This window comes from Schistocerca cancellata, chromosome 6, assembly GCF_023864275.1.
Source record: "Schistocerca cancellata isolate TAMUIC-IGC-003103 chromosome 6, iqSchCanc2.1, whole genome shotgun sequence".
Taxonomy (NCBI): Eukaryota; Metazoa; Arthropoda; class Insecta; order Orthoptera; family Acrididae; genus Schistocerca; species Schistocerca cancellata.
Window position 1 is genome coordinate 364,497,219 of NC_064631.1, and position 15,537 is coordinate 364,512,755.

Consider the following 15,537-nt stretch of genomic DNA (forward strand, 5'->3'; position numbering starts at 1 on the left):
CACGGAATTATGTTTTGATTTATTAGCGAGTGATAAGACAGCGACATTTTACAACGCTGGCCCTTTTGTCGTATATATCGTTGAAGGAAACAATGAAATAAAAAAAACTGACATAAAATAGCGAGACTGGCTTGAAATCTCGTAGTCAGCATACGTGTTTTACCAGAATGTCAGATTCTAAATACAATAATGGTAAATGATCAACGAAAAATTAATATAGGAAATAAATAAACTTTTGAGTTTGAATTTTAGACGTAGACTACATTATTTATTTTCGCGCGAAGCCCGATACTTGATCTAGATCCGCACTTTAGCTAGCGTCGAATAGTGTAACTGCACAAATCGTCTTCTTGTTCTTGATTATCAGTCTTTCGATTGATTGGCAGTTTTGACCTGGATCTATTTAGAAACTAATTTCATAATTTCTGTATAATTAGACTACAGCATTATGTATAGCTTTGTTTTAGAAATGCCTGTCGTGGTCTACATCTTTCCTTCCCATGTTTGAAGAGACGCATTTATAAGGCACTGGTTAACAGTCCACTCGTGTCCTCTTTGCTCTATTGCTCTCCTAAATGGCCTTTCATCGCGTTACTTGCAGGACTTTCTGGATGGTGGTTTTTTCATTTTATTTTAACAGGCGTCTCGAGCACCGTACCTCAGATGCTTCAACAGTTTTCGTTTCATTTTAGCCTATTGTCCAGGTTTCACAGCCATACAAAAAACTTCAAATGCAGCTCTTAACAACTCAAACAAGTTCCATAGTGCTCAAAGCCATTTGAACAATTTTTCAATCTGATCGAACACGTCTGGGATATGAAACTTCCTGGCAGATTAAAACTGTGTGCCGGACCGAGACGTGCTTGGGTAGCTCAGTTGGTAGAGCACTTGCCTGCGAAAGGCAAAGGTCCCCAGTTCGAGTCTCGGTCCGCCACACAGTTTTAATCTGCCAGGAACTTTCATATCCCAGACGTGTTCGATCAGGTTGAAAAATGGTTCAAACTATGGAACTTAAAATCTGAGGTCATCAGTCCCCTACAACTTAGAACTACTTAAACCTAACTAACCTAAGGACATCACACACATCCATGCCCGAGGCAGTATTCGAACCTGCGACCGTAGCGATCGCGCGGTTCCAGAGTGAAGCGCGTAGAACCGCTCGGTCACAGCGGCCGGCCGATCAGGTTTATATCGACGAGTTGGGGGCCAACACATCAATTGCAATGTGCTCCTCGAACCACACGACCACACTCCTGGCCTTGTGACAGGGCGTATTATCTAGTTGAAAAATGCCCCTGCTGTCGGAAAACGTTATCATCATGAAGGGTTGTACGTGGTCTGCTACCAGCGTGCGATACTCGACCGGCATGGTGCCTCGCACGAGCCCCACTGGACTCATGGATGTCCACGCGAATGTTCCCCAGAGCATCATTATTGGTGACAGTGCGTAGATTGGAATGTATAAAAATTGGACTGTGTAAAAATTGGGACTTTGCACTGGCGCTGATGAACGCGCAGTTGAGCGCCCCACAAACCAAACATCTCATCACCACGACGTCATGACGTGGTTTCACCACGTGTTGAAGACACTCACCACAGTAGTCCTCGAACAGCCGACAAGTCGTGCAGCTTCCGAAATGCTCGCACCGAGCCTCCGGGCCATCGCAATCCGCCCTCGGTCAGACTCAGATAGATCGCGCTCCTTCCCCACTCTACACACGGCCATCAAGCTTAATGCACCGTGCTTGTGTCTTGACTAGTAGTCGTTCTTCGCCAGGTGGTGCTGCAGCCGAGAAGCCCGTCATGTGTGCGTGAGGTGCGCTTACTTGTGTGTATGAATGGTATTGTTTCCCTTTTGCTGATAAAAGCTATGGCCGAAAGCTTTGTGTAAGTATCTATTAACTGTCGCTGTCGGCAACGGCACTCTACACAGCAAGGAAAGAAAGTAAGCAGAAGAGAAACGAATTGACAGCCCTTATAGCGAAGATGCAGGCCGCAAATGCGAAAATCCACTGATAAAAGCGGTTTTGCCAAAGGGCCCGTTGTTGTGGTCCTGCGGCTGGAAACGAGAATCTCAGAAACGGCGAAGCTGGTCGACTGTTGGCGTACTGCCCGCGATGGGAAACGGTTGAAGGATGTTGAAATAACGAGTTGGCGGCATGGTATTGGACGACCACGTTTCATCACAAAACGTAGAGGTCGCAGTATCACCCGCTGTGTAATCCAGGATAGGCAGAGACCTGTGGCAGATCTGAGGACAGAGTACAATACCGGTGTAAGAACAATCGTTTCGGAGCATACCGTTTAAAGTTCCTTGTCGAACATGGAGCTCCACATCACACGACCCCTGCATGTTCCTGTGTTGACCCAACGACATCGTCAGTTATGACTGCAGTGGGCACAGCATCACTGAGTTTTCGCCGTGGATCAGTAGAAACGTATCGCCTGTCGAATTAATCGCATCTCTTGTTACACCAGGTCGATGGTTGTGTCCTTGCATGCTATGATCCGCGCGAATGGCTACACGAAACATGCACTGCGCCAAAGATGCAAAACTGTGCGAAATTATGCTATGGGGTACACGGAGTTGGCTTCAATGGGATCTATGGTGGTAAACGAAGGCATCTTGACAGTAGTAAACTACGTGAACAGTATTGCGGACCACCTGCATCGGTTCATGCTTGAAGTCTGCCTAGCAGCGTGACTGTTCGTGTTGCAAGGTCAGAATGGTGCTGCAGTGGTTTGAAAAGCATTATAGTGAACTCTCATTGATGTCTTGGCCATCAAATGTGCCTGATCTGTACGCATCGGAACACATATTGGGCGCCAGGTGCATGCCCGTAAACAACCATTCCGCAATTTGCGGGAATTTCTTGACCTGTGCTTAGACATGTGGTGCCACCTACTTCTGGAATCCTGTCTAGCCAGAATCTCTGTTACACTGTGTTTGAAAAGTGGAACAACACACTGTTAAACAGGTGGTCACAATGTTTTGGCTCATCTGTGTACATTCTGTGTGTGTATATTTGAGGTATTTATTTCAATTGTGCCAAAATTAAAAATCTTATATCATTGTGGAATGATCCCTGGGCGAGTAAAATACAGACTTTTTGAGTGATACTTCGAAGGTCTAAGATAGCTTAGTTCAGCGTCTGTCTTCTCGGAAGCCTGGACAAGGCGTAACGTGGTGGGTAATACGGTAAACGCGCACTACCGAGCACGGCAGAAGGCACGGCGTGGGCGGATCGCATCGGCGCCGGAAGCGAGCGGCCCGGGTGCTGCCGCAGGCGCGCAGTCGATAGCGGTGACGCGCGCTGACGCCGCCCGGTGACGTCACGATCACGGCTCGGGGCGCGGCGGTCAGCCAGTGTGCACGTGAACAGCACGCCGGTGTTCACGCGCTGGCTGCGTGCTCCGGCGCGCTCTCATTGGCCGGCCGGGCCGAGCCCCCGCGCGCCATTGGCCCGCGCCTCCCGCCCCAATACGAGCGCCTGTGCGGCCGCCCGGCCCCGGTACACACCCGCGGCCCGTTCGCAATAACACGCTGGCCGTCGGGCCCGCGACCCTCAGTCCGCTGTTTCGTTTGGGATTCGGTGGTTGAGAAGCTCGTGAGAACCACTAGTTAGACACAGTGACTGATTGAAAGCGCTAGATTTTTTTTTACATTCCTCGTTGCAAAGCGGGATGGAAGGATCGTCCAGTATGGTCCTCTCTCCGCCCACAACTCCACCACCGCCGCAGCAGCCGAATGTAAGTAAAATTAAGTTTTAAACTGGTTTCACTACTTACGTTGGCTTTTCTTTTTGCTGGTACGTTCGTCACTTCTGAGCACGGCTTACTAGTGATTGTCGGTAATTTCTGGACTTTTCATTGTTTTCAGTTCAGTGCGCGTTTCAGTAGTTAGTCAGATGTGACGAATTTAGTGTGAGTTGCGGGTTAAGAAAATGTTTTCCAGGCAGACATTTTAAACAAATCTAATTTTTGTTTGTCCCGAAATATCACTTTTTGTGATCAACATATCTGATCACTTTCATGTTGTAGCATCTTAATTCATTTCGTCTCAACGATCCATTTCTTTTCAGTGAATCTAGTTAACTTCGGTAAAAAATTAATGTTCCATGATGTTCGTTCTTACCTTTGTTTTATTTAAATTGGGGAAGTTTTGCTTTTATAGTTAGATGTGGAAAAATTCTCTTAGTTAAACTTTTCATTGTTGTTAACACGTTCCTGGTCCTCCGAAAAAGTTTGTAACAGCGAAGGATAAAATATTTTGTGTTCACCAACCACGGGGCAGGAAAAAATTGTTAAAAGTCGTCATAGTTTGAGTGCTATAACGGTTAGTCACGACATTTTTGTGTCATTAGCGATAAGGAAGTTGTGCTGTTGAGTTTTAAGTTCCGGAGGCCGGATTTTTGTCAGTGGATTTTCGGAGATTTTTTGTCCGTACTAAAGAGGAATATCGAGCGTTCGTCTGTGGTCTGGAGAGAGCAAAGGCGTCCCGGGGAAAGCTGGACGGCACGGGTTGCGTCATGCAGGGGCAGCTGTGCACGGCTCAATCACGGCGCTGTCAGCTGGTGTTCACGTGAACAGCGCGCTGTAAACAAAGCCGCGCGCTGGCCTTGGGCGGCCCGCGTGCGACGCGCCAAACCGATTTAGAAACACGCGACCCTGGAGATGCCTCAAATCCAGCCGCTGGACACTGCCTTTTTCTTTGTGCTTATGTTTCCCATAATCTGCCGCTAGAAGACAGCAGAGGTTCAGTCATTAACCCCGTTCAGAGTTTCTGCTCAGTGCGAAGCAGATGCTTTGGTTCTTTCGCATCATATTGCCAAACACTTCGTTCATTATTCCATCGACAGAGCCATTTAAAGGCTGGGTTATAAGGTCAGATCGGACAAGAATAAGAAAGCAAATCTGAAGAACCGCCCTGTTGTCGAGCTTAAATTTTGGGAAATGGAAGAAAACTTGCATCCTGATTCTAAAGTGACTAAAAACAGTGATAGCCGTCTCGTGAGTGCACTCGTATTCTTATCGTTCATATCTTCGCCTGATAAACATTTATTTTCCTTTTGAAAGATCTGTAGGAAGACGTTTTCGCGGTCCAAAATTATTATAATGCTCTCGCTCTGAGTGGAAAACTCAGTCGTTACGAAAACTCTTTAACGAAAATGTGTATTGGGAGTTGTGGTTGTAGCGATTGGAATGTCTTTTTAAAACTAACCACGGTAATTCTAATCACGCACTCGACTGTGCGTATTGGGATTACTACCTAGATTTTGCTTGTTGTTTCTTGGATGCACATAATGCTAGCTAACCACCACTGGAAATTGAGCGCATTATAACAGAAAATACCTTTGAAGGAGATGTTAATTCGTAGTATTTGGTTTTTGTCAAAACACATACGGCGTTTCTTCTAAAAAGAAAACTGCAAATCAGGGTAATAGTCTTAAGAAAGTAGAATGGAGTCACGAGGTTAACATCAGTGTATTATAGTTTTCGTAGTTGAGATTCAAATGGAATTATCTTACTCGGAAAAATTAGTTTTACGCTAATAAGTTACGAAATAGTGGGGGGAAGAAAAGGGAAATTCTTCTGATATTCTGGATTTGGTTTCGGGGGAGGGGGGGGGGGGGGCGGCGGGCACGCACGCACTTTCAGATTACCACTTCATTCGAATAATGTGTAGGCATAATATTGCGTGATTATGGGATTCTGACGCTGTAAAATTCTTACGTAATTCCTAGATACTGCTGCATACTGTATCAGCATATTCAGAGAATGTGTTGCCCCAACTCGTCGACCTAAAATGTTCCATCGATTTCCAGGCTGGCGCTGCCGCGGTGGATCTGCAGGCGGTGAGTTCGCTGCTGACTGTCAGCGCCGCCGTCGCCGGCTGCCGGAAGCGCAAGCTAATAGCAGCCTACGAGTTCAGTCAACAGATGTCACCACCTGCCTTACCCACACCACAACCATCCGACTCTGAAGGGGAGGAGGTGGCAATCACTGCTGACCTGCCACCTCGCAAGAGGGTCTGCAGACAGTATGCCACGGTGAGTCATCGATCCGCTTAACTGCTGCTAGTCTCCTCGCAGAAATGTGGAGGAAAACGCCATAAAAATGAGTTGAATATGGATGATTTTATGAGGCCCAATATAATGGATTCCACAATAAATGAGGATCCTTTTTTCATTCTTCCTTCCACTCCCCCCCCCCCCCCCCCCCCCCCCAATACTCGTCCGCCCAGTTAATTTTACAAATAGCAAACATTGTGTTAGTAAAAACCAGTGACGTATATGACGACATTCCATTCAATTTCAAAATGTTATACGCAGAATTCATTTGATATTGCAAATTCTCATTTTCCAACACAGAACAATTGCAGTAAATGTGAACATTGCACTATTGTAATTTGTGACAAAATATCTTGAGAACAATAGATTGGTTGTCTAGTGCCAATGGAAGGAAAGTTTGTCAGGTTACTGCCTGCAATTATCAGTCACACAAGGGGAATCTTGAGGATTGTAATTCATGAAGCTTTACATAATCTTCATTGTGTGAAGAAATATCTTGTCTACTTAAATGATTCATTATATAATTTATTGTCTTCCCTGGTTAGTACCATTCTTACCCAGTATTCAACATGATCTTAGGGTATTCAGAGATAGACTTTGTGTATTTCACTGACAGCAGCATGTTTCTTTTCTGTGCAGCTTCTTCAAGCACCAACGCCCCCGAGGACACCGAGCCCGGAGGCCACTGCTGTGACTTCGATGCCAGTGTCTGTCATCATGAGGGCCAACAAGGATGGCACATGCTCACCACAGCCATTCGCTGCCACTGAAAAGACGGGAGGAGATAAATCCGTTGAGCCCGCACCTGTGACTGCAGACCCTTCGAAACTGCCACAGGAGAGGGAGGTCAATATCCTGAAGAGCCTGAAGTTCAAGATGAGCACCCGCAAGGAGGAGATCTTTGTGAACAGCAAGGACACTAATCGGGAGAGCAGTGTACCGGAACTGAAAATAACCTCTCCAGTACCTGCAATCTTGTCTGCTGTCGTACCCCCTCGGCAGTCGCTGTCGCCGCCTCCCGTGGTCTGTGGCCGGCAGCAGCAGCAGCAGCAGCAGCAGCAGCGATCTCAGCTGAATCTCTCGGCGGCCGGGTGTGCTGTCCCACCGCCCTCGCACAGTATTAGCAACGGTCACCAGCCGGTGCCCATTGCACCCAAGCCAGTGGCACCTCGCACGGCAGGTGCCCAGGCAGTCATCTTGGCGGGAGGCGCACTCATCCCGGTGTCGCCACGTGCGCTGACGCTGTTGCACGTGGCGCCACCCTCTGCCACTGGTGGTCCCGCTAGGGGCAGCGCACCAGCCTCCACCCCTGCAACGGCGGCGCCCATCGTCCTACTGGCTGCTCCGCCGCCTGCTGAAGAGCCCGTCCAGGCCCCGGTAGACACGCGCCGCAGGGTCTACGAGTGCAACTTCGAAGGTTGCAACAAGAACTACTTCAAGTCATCCCACCTCAAGGCCCACATGAGAACTCACACAGGTGAGCTCAAATACATCTCCTATAATTAATTGTACCAAGTAGACTATGCTGGCTGAGTTAAGGCTGTATTTCCTTTTATCCTTCCCTTTTGCCATTACCATTTTTTGTGCAATATTTAAACAGTGGATTTGACTATGCAAGAAATTGCAAGTACTACAAACAGTGAATGAATTAAACTAAGTCAGCCGGCTCACGATTTGACTTAATTATCAAAGTCTCCTTGCACATAGCCACTCTGAAAGGATTATTTCTTTCATGCTTCGAAAATTTTGAAGTGCTTCTGGTAGGGGGTCATCTACAATAGTCCTTAATAAAAGGATTATGTGTACTGTTAAGGCACCAAATGTCATATTGTGGACTATTGTTATGTCACTGGGCTTAATGTTAGACTTGCAAGCAGTGCACAGGAAGAAAGAGTTGATCTGTATAGGCTTAAATTTCTTCCATTTTAGTTACTGCTTTATATGAAGCATATGGAACACAGTAACATTTTCTTTACATATTTTGTATTCTTTTTTTTTAATTTTAATGCTTAACTTTCCCATAGTTCAGATTTTTTGTGTCCATACTGAAGTTGGATAAATCTGTGATCGTCTTCTACTGACAAACAAATCCTTGGCATCTTCTCTGTTTAATTTTACCTGGCAGTTGTCCCATTCCAAGGAGAGAGAATTTTACACACGAGGGTTGCGGCTGCTGCCGCCTCTTCAGTGAAATGATACCAGGTTATTTACTATCTTCTGTCATTTCTTATCCCCTATTGGCTGGCTATCATGTAAAGTATATAGAAGTTGATAACATTGTTGTCATTTATATACTTCAGCTGCTTGTTGTTTCCCATACATTTCAGTTTTTATATGTTTGCTACATGGTGGTGAAATGGTTCTTAGGACAGAACTGGCAGAACACACCACGTACTTATCCTGCACCTAGGGGTTTATTTTTTAAGTACTGCATTTCATTTTCCAAGCATTCTATGGGCTACTTTCATCCCTCCTCGTTCTAAACTTATTTCAGCGACCATACTACTGTTCAGTTTCTGCAAGAACACAAATCTCGTAACTGTTTGAATGTCATTGGAAGACTTAAGTGCATTCCAGTCAGATTAAGTATTTGAAACTTTCAAGACAGGGATTAACCAGATATTGTGAAACACGTGGTAACTCATTAGTACTAAAAACTTCCTTGCATGGAACATTAGAGGAGTGGAAGAGAATGAATTAGAGTAGTTTTGACAAAGACTTATTGCCTATATTTCTGTATTGTTGCTAGACTGTCTTTTATGGAGTCATCAATCAGTACCAGAGTGGAAATGAAGCAGAGCTTTGAAAGTAAACAGCTGGCAGATGGAATTACGGATCACTAATGTCTTTTTTTTTTTTCTGTTGTCTGCAGGAGAGAAGCCCTTCGTGTGTGCGTGGGAACAGTGTGGCAGGCGCTTCTCGCGTTCTGATGAGCTGTCGAGGCACAAACGGACTCATACTGGAGAGAAGCGCTTCCTGTGCTCGGTCTGCCAGCGGCGATTCATGCGGTCCGATCACCTGACGAAGCACGTGAAGAGGCACGCGCGGGATGTGACAGTAAACAGCGCGCCGAGGCCTACTGCTACCACTGTCGGGCTGCTGCCGCCGGGAGCCGCGCCACTGCAGCTGAGCGTGCTGCAAGCGATTGCGCAGCAAGTGTGATTGCCCAAATGTTCCTTGCCATAAGACATGGGGGCAAATACTACAAAAGACTGTTTAGAAACCTGCATATCAAAAGAACGTTTGTGAAGACAGATGAATGACCATGTGGCATGTCATATTCTCTGTAGATCTCCGGATTTCTGCCATTATATTTTCCTCAACCTGCCAACTGCTTTACATTGGTTATCAAATTAATTTTGCTCTGGGAAAATTGTAATCTAGAGTACCTGATTTTGATAATAAAGTGGGCTGCTTGCACTAGTTTAGATTTCAGAGGCACAAAAATGTATTAGTTTTACTTCAATTTATCCAGAGTAGGCAAAATAATTATTGATTTGTCAGAATAGTAAATGCTAAATTGTTTTATTTGTGGATGTCAGGAACTGAACATATTGTCTAATTTGTTTCTGGATTAAACTGATCTAGTAATAGTAACTAGATTCATTTTGTTTTCATTTACCATTGGCTTTGAGGTTAAGCTTAAATTTGATTTAAACACTGAAGCATTCCAAGCTGTAAGAATTTTGTTCCTAAATTTGCCAAGAAGTAGTAGTAATTTGTTGTTGGTTTTCAAAGGTTGAAAGGAAAACTGCGCGCACCACCATATACTTACTGGAGAAATTTTAATATTGTTCTCAATTTTCATATTTGGCTAATATCTTTAGCAGTTGGTGGTGCACGAGAAATTTCTAAGGAAGTTTCCTGCTGCAATTTCTGTAAAACAAAACACGGGCAATTATTTCATTTAATGTGCAGTTCCTTATTTGTTTAGTTTTCTCTGCAGAATTTATTAAGGGAGTGGTATGCAGGTATTATGTACTAGACTTTTTTCCCTACCAAAGCATAGTTGTGGACCCTCCTAATTGTGGGGGGTACCTTGACTGACTAAGCATTAAGCAATTTTCAGGTTTTATAAAAGAACTGATACTGTGATCTAAGTACTGCAATAAAGTAGATATTTATTATATTTTTATTTTTAAAAGAAGTTTATACAACTATAACCATGACTGTTGAATTTGTACAAAAAAGATGGTATAAAAGAACTCTTTAAAAAGGAACATGAGGTTGTAATTTCTCATACTATATTGTAAATAATACATCACATTAATTTTGTGTACATTATTATATATTAAATATGTTAATATTTAAAATGACTTTTTTTCCCAAAGCCAAGTTCTCCTCTTCCTCAGATTACTGAGTTAAATGTTAGTATTCAGTAATTTTCTTTCCATTAATTGAAAATCCTAAGTTGAGTTTCATAGCATATGTGAATAAGAACTCTACAATAAGAGTGATGTGATCATTTGAATTGTTGAGAAATAAATTGGAGTACTAATATCAGAGTCCATGACAAAGGTTTGTGGAAGTACAGTTGAATATAGTAAATATTAAGCGAGTCCAAGGTTTTCCACTGAAATTTTTCCAAGAGCAAGCAAGATTCGAAACTTGTCACTTTGAATACAACTGATTTGGTGAGTCAGGAAAAATATTATGCCAAAGAGTTAAATTTAATGAATACACTAAATTTACTGTATTTCAAAATATTGATAGTTACATACTTCATATTTTCAAGGTGGATTGCTTTGGTACCTAAACAGTAAGCATATTTCAAAAGCATGTGCAAAGTAAATCTTACATTTTTAATATGAATGCCACCTAGTTGAATGTGAAAGAACATTCTCATATGGTGAAATTCACTATATTCAGTGGGCTATAAAATAAAGCTAGGAACTGTTCACAAAAATAATTTATGCGTAGTCCCATAAAGTTAGATTGAAACTGGAAATTAAAAATCTGAAATGCAACAAGGAGGCAGAATGACTGAGGAAGTACTTAGAACAAGGAAATAAATCTGAAAAAAATTGCTTTCCAGTTCAACATGAATCCAACTATAATATTTTATTAGGTAACAGAATTTCACATCGGTTCACATTTATTGATTGATTGCATTACTTCCATGATCTCAACTTTGTTAGTACCAGCTACATTAACGGAAGGTGTACAAAACGTTTTGAAAGCTTTTTTTTTTTTTTTTTTTTTTTTTTTTTTTTTTTTTTTTTTTTTTTTTTTTTTTGCTTTCATTAAGTAGAATTTGGGCTAGGGCCTATAATTAGACTAGATAAATGTGGGGAATTTCCCAAAACCGTTCTCAAAGTGACTGGTGGAATCAGCTTATGCAGCATAGAAGCACATCAAGATGATCCCCTTGTTTCCAGTATTATTTTACTTATTTTGCATCTTACCAATTGGTTTGTACCTTTGTGAAAGCATGTGGCACTGTGTAGCACCCACAGACTATGAGAAATTCCCAATCCTGGAGATCTAAAAAAAAATTCTCCCTTGAAATTTCACTCCTTTTTTTTCCAATATTAGTGGAGATAACGGTACTTTCTTTTTTCGAATGTTGTGTTTGGGACTAAGTGTAGATGCACACGGTTACAATACACTATGGGTGTGTCTTTTTGAGCGCACTACAATAGCTCTCTGATGTAAAACTGAGTATAGAATCTGCAAACTCTCAGCTATGTTCTTCTTCCACAGACAAAAAGTAAACTGCTGTGATTCCGTTGTGCATCAAAAGCAGGGGGCGTCGTTATGGAAACTGTGGCAGGTTTGCAACCTGTATGTTTATGTCTTGGAAATCAGCGATGTAAATTGTGCGACAGTGTGTCAGACGGCTCCTATGTACTCGGTAAGGGCTTAACGAGAAAGCGGCATAGCAAGCACTGAAGTCATTATTTCGACGCGATCCTGTGAAGGTTCGTATCCATCTTGACTGCAGATCAGCGCTGAAGCCGCAGTCGCACCAAGGATTCGGAATATTTTCCCGTGAACAGTGACAGTGAAGAAAACCCAAGAAATGTATTGGCAGCTAAAGCTGCTGTGTTCCTCGTCGCGGTCAGTATAGTAAAATCTGCAATGTAGTCGAGTCGCATACAATTATAGCAGGAAATTGGAGAGAATTCTATGAGGACATCTACAGGCGGGTCACTGAAATATTTGTGGAACCATTGAGGTGTCGTGACAAAAATTGCACGTGGTACTACGATAAATGGCATGTATTTTGCTGCTTGTTTTACGAGTCTAATGTTTTTTTTGTCTAGAAAGAAATTGAAATATTTAATGTATTTTTAGACAGACCTTTGTAGTTTCCTTACGATGTTTGAGAATATTGAAGTGAGTATAGTGAGAAGATATGCAGCGACTTTTTCTTTATAACGAGGCGAGCGATATACTACTCGTACAGGTCACGACTGGCGCCACTGAGCAGTTACATCGTGCCGCGAGGTGCTGTACTGTGGTCGCCGTTTTCATCTTTACGTTTAGAACATTCTCCGCCATCGTATGGTTTCGACGGTATATTAAAAAAAGTTTAGTAGCCCATAAGGATTCGTGCACAGATCTATCTGGTGAGAAAAGGGTAGAGTCTGTGACGTAATATTATTTCTTCATAGCCAAGCAAGCAGTAGGAAAGGACTCAATGTCAAAAATTCATAAAAAACACGAAATGACTTTTCAGCTGCCTCTCAAGCCACTTTATTGTTTTATTCGCTGAATAGATACTTGGCGGCGTACTAAAATGACATATTTACTGATTCTATTGTCGCCAAAACAGTGCAAAGAAAGCAGACTGAATCTACAGCTATTACTGAAACTATCATTCGATGAAGCCTCAAAGAGGAATTGCAAACAATCTTAGTAAATTAAGATTCAATATCTTAACTAATGATTCTACAGATGCAACAGCCTTGAAATGATGAGGTTTGATAAAAACTGAGTAGTGAACAGCTTCTGTGATCTGAACAATATTTTTGAACCTGAACAAAACTACGAAGCGAAAGAATTAGTTAGGAATGAAATTCGATTCCGTTGTATCATAAATCTCATGTCACGTTTCACCTTAGCACGGCATCTAAGTCTCTCCAAACACAATGGCATGACAATATAGCAAATAACTTTTACGCCTATAAAGTTCATAAGCACAGTCATACGAATTGCAATCGTTTGTTGAGCTGTCTAACGTTCACTCGCACAGTAATCCGAATGTCAGTAGTTTGTTCAACTTCTTTTTTCACAAAACGCTACAGCCCTCTCAGGCAGGACGGTTGTCGTGTAGAATAGTGGGTGCTCTAAGATAATATTTCAATAATTACTTCCCCTCTCTACAGGGTGCAACGCTTAAATCCAGGAAAATGAAACTTTTTTTAAAGCAAATTTATTAAAACACAATACCAATGAAAATCCTTTTACATATAAGTAGTTGTATCTTTCAAGAGTAACATTATTCGACGTAACCAACCCCTTTCAGCCGCAATGACCTCCTCCAGTCTGTCCTAAAGCGACAGCACGCACTCTTTAAAACAGCGTTGCCCGTATTCGGAATGCTGCTTCGATAGCGGTGAGTAGACCTGCAACATTAGAGTGCCTCGTCTTACTGGCAACTCTTTCGACTATGCTCCAAACATAGTAGTCGAGGGGGCTCAAATCCGGGCTATTCGGAGGCGGAACTCCTTTGACCAGGACATATCAAGGTTTTGAACGAAAAAGCTCGTATGGCGTTCTCCTCTGCCATCCGACGCATTATTCGCTAGCTGATATTCAGTACTGACGCCAGTTTCCTCAGCGATTGCCCTGGGTCCTCCGAAATCAGCGCCTGAGCCTTTTCGATGACTGCCGCAGTTCGTGACACGCGTTTGCTCGAATGACGTTTCCTCGCCCGTTTAGCGGAACCTTCCCCGTACTTCTTCGAAGCTTTATACTTAACCACAACATCGTCAACAGTTGATCTCGAGTACCTGAAGAATCGAACTATTTCAGTGGGCGACTTTCGGTAATCGCCGTTCTTCGGCTGTACTCCGCACTTGTCCGTAAGATCTCGGTCATTTTGAGGTTCGTACTGTTTACTAGACGCCTATGGCATTCAAGAACGCCAATCGCGACCTCCGGCGGATCTACTACACTCCTGGAAATGGAAAAAAGAACACATTGACACCGGTGTGTCAGACCCACCATACTTGCTCCGGACACTGCGAGAGGGCTGTACAAGCAATGATCACACGCACGGCACAGCGGACACACCAGGAACCGCGGTGTTGGCCGTCGAATGGCGCTAGCTACGCAGCATTTGTGCACCGCCGCCGTCAGTGTCAGCCAGTTTGCCGTGGCATACGGAGCTCCATCGCAGTCTTTAACACTGGTAGCATGCCGCGACAGCGTGGACGTGAACCGTATGTGCAGTTGACGGACTTTGAGCGAGGGCGTATAGTGGGCATGCGGGAGGCCGGATGGACGTACCGCCGAATTGCTCAACACGTGGGGCGTGAGGTCTCCACAGTACATCGATGTTGTCGCCAGTGGTCGGCGGAAGGTGCACGTGCCCGTCGACCTGGGACCGGACCGCAGCGACGCACGGATGCACGCCAAGACCGTAGGATCCTACGCAGTGCCGTAGGGGACCGCACCGCCACTTCCCAGCAAATTAGGGACACTGTTGCTCCTGGGGTATCGGCGATGACCATTCGCAACCGTCTCCATGAAGCTGGGCTACGGTCCCGCACACAGTTAGGCCGTCTTCCGCTCACGCCCCAACATCGTGCAGCCCGCCTCCAGTGGTGTCGCGACAGGCGTGAATGGAGGGACGAATGGAGACGTGTCGTCTTCAGCGATGAGAGTCGCTTCTGCCTTGGTGCCAATGATGGTCGTATGCGTGTTTGGCGCCGTGCAGGTGAGCGCCACAATCAGGACTGCATACGACCGAGGCACACAGGGCCAACACCCGGCATCATGGTGTGGGGAGCGATCTCCTACACTGGCCGTACACCACTGGTGATCGTCGAGGGGACACTGAATAGTGCACGGTACATCCAAACCGTCATCGAACCCATCGTTCTACCATTCCTAGACCGGCAAGGGAACTTGCTGTTCCAACAGGACAATGCACGTCCGCATGTATCCTGTGCCACCCAACGTGCTCTAGAAGGTGTAAGTCAACTACCCTGGCCAGCAAGATCTCCGGATCTGTCCCCCATTGAGCATGTTTGGGACTGGATGAAGCGTCGTCTCACGCGGTCTGCACGTCCAGCACGAACGCTGGTCCAACTGAGGCGCCAGGTGGAAATGGCATGGCAAGCCGTTCCACAGGACTACATCCAGCATCTCTACGATCGTCTCCATGGGAAGAATAGCAGCCTGCATTGCTGCGAAAGGTGGATATACACTGTACTAGTGCCGACATTGTGCATGCTCTGTTGCCTGTGTCTATGTGCCTGTGGTTCTGTCAGTGTGATCATGTGATGTATCTGAC

The 15,537-nt window shown here is 44.5% G+C and overlaps 1 protein-coding gene across 1 annotated transcript; it reads left to right on the forward strand.

Annotated features, from left to right (window-relative positions):
• The first annotated feature begins 3,507 nt into the window (after window positions 1–3,507).
• Window positions 3,508–10,384, forward strand: LOC126191022 (Krueppel-like factor 3). The gene is made up of 4 exons (XM_049931721.1): window positions 3,508–3,750; window positions 5,826–6,050; window positions 6,711–7,548; window positions 8,944–10,384. The coding sequence occupies exons 1-4, from the start codon at window positions 3,685–3,687 to the stop codon at window positions 9,231–9,233; spliced, it is 1,419 nt and encodes a 472-aa protein (XP_049787678.1). The 5' UTR covers window positions 3,508–3,684; the 3' UTR covers window positions 9,234–10,384.
• The last annotated feature ends 5,153 nt before the right edge of the window (window positions 10,385–15,537 follow it).

Coding starts and splice junctions, on each gene's coding strand:
- LOC126191022 (XM_049931721.1), top strand. CDS start 3,685: ATGGAAGGATCGTCCAGTATGGTCCTCTCTCCGCCCACAACTCCACCA. Junction 3,751..5,825: donor CACCGCCGCAGCAGCCGAAT/GTAAGTAAAATT, acceptor ATCGATTTCCAG/GCTGGCGCTGCCGCGGTGGA. Junction 6,051..6,710: donor TCTGCAGACAGTATGCCACG/GTGAGTCATCGA, acceptor TTTTCTGTGCAG/CTTCTTCAAGCACCAACGCC.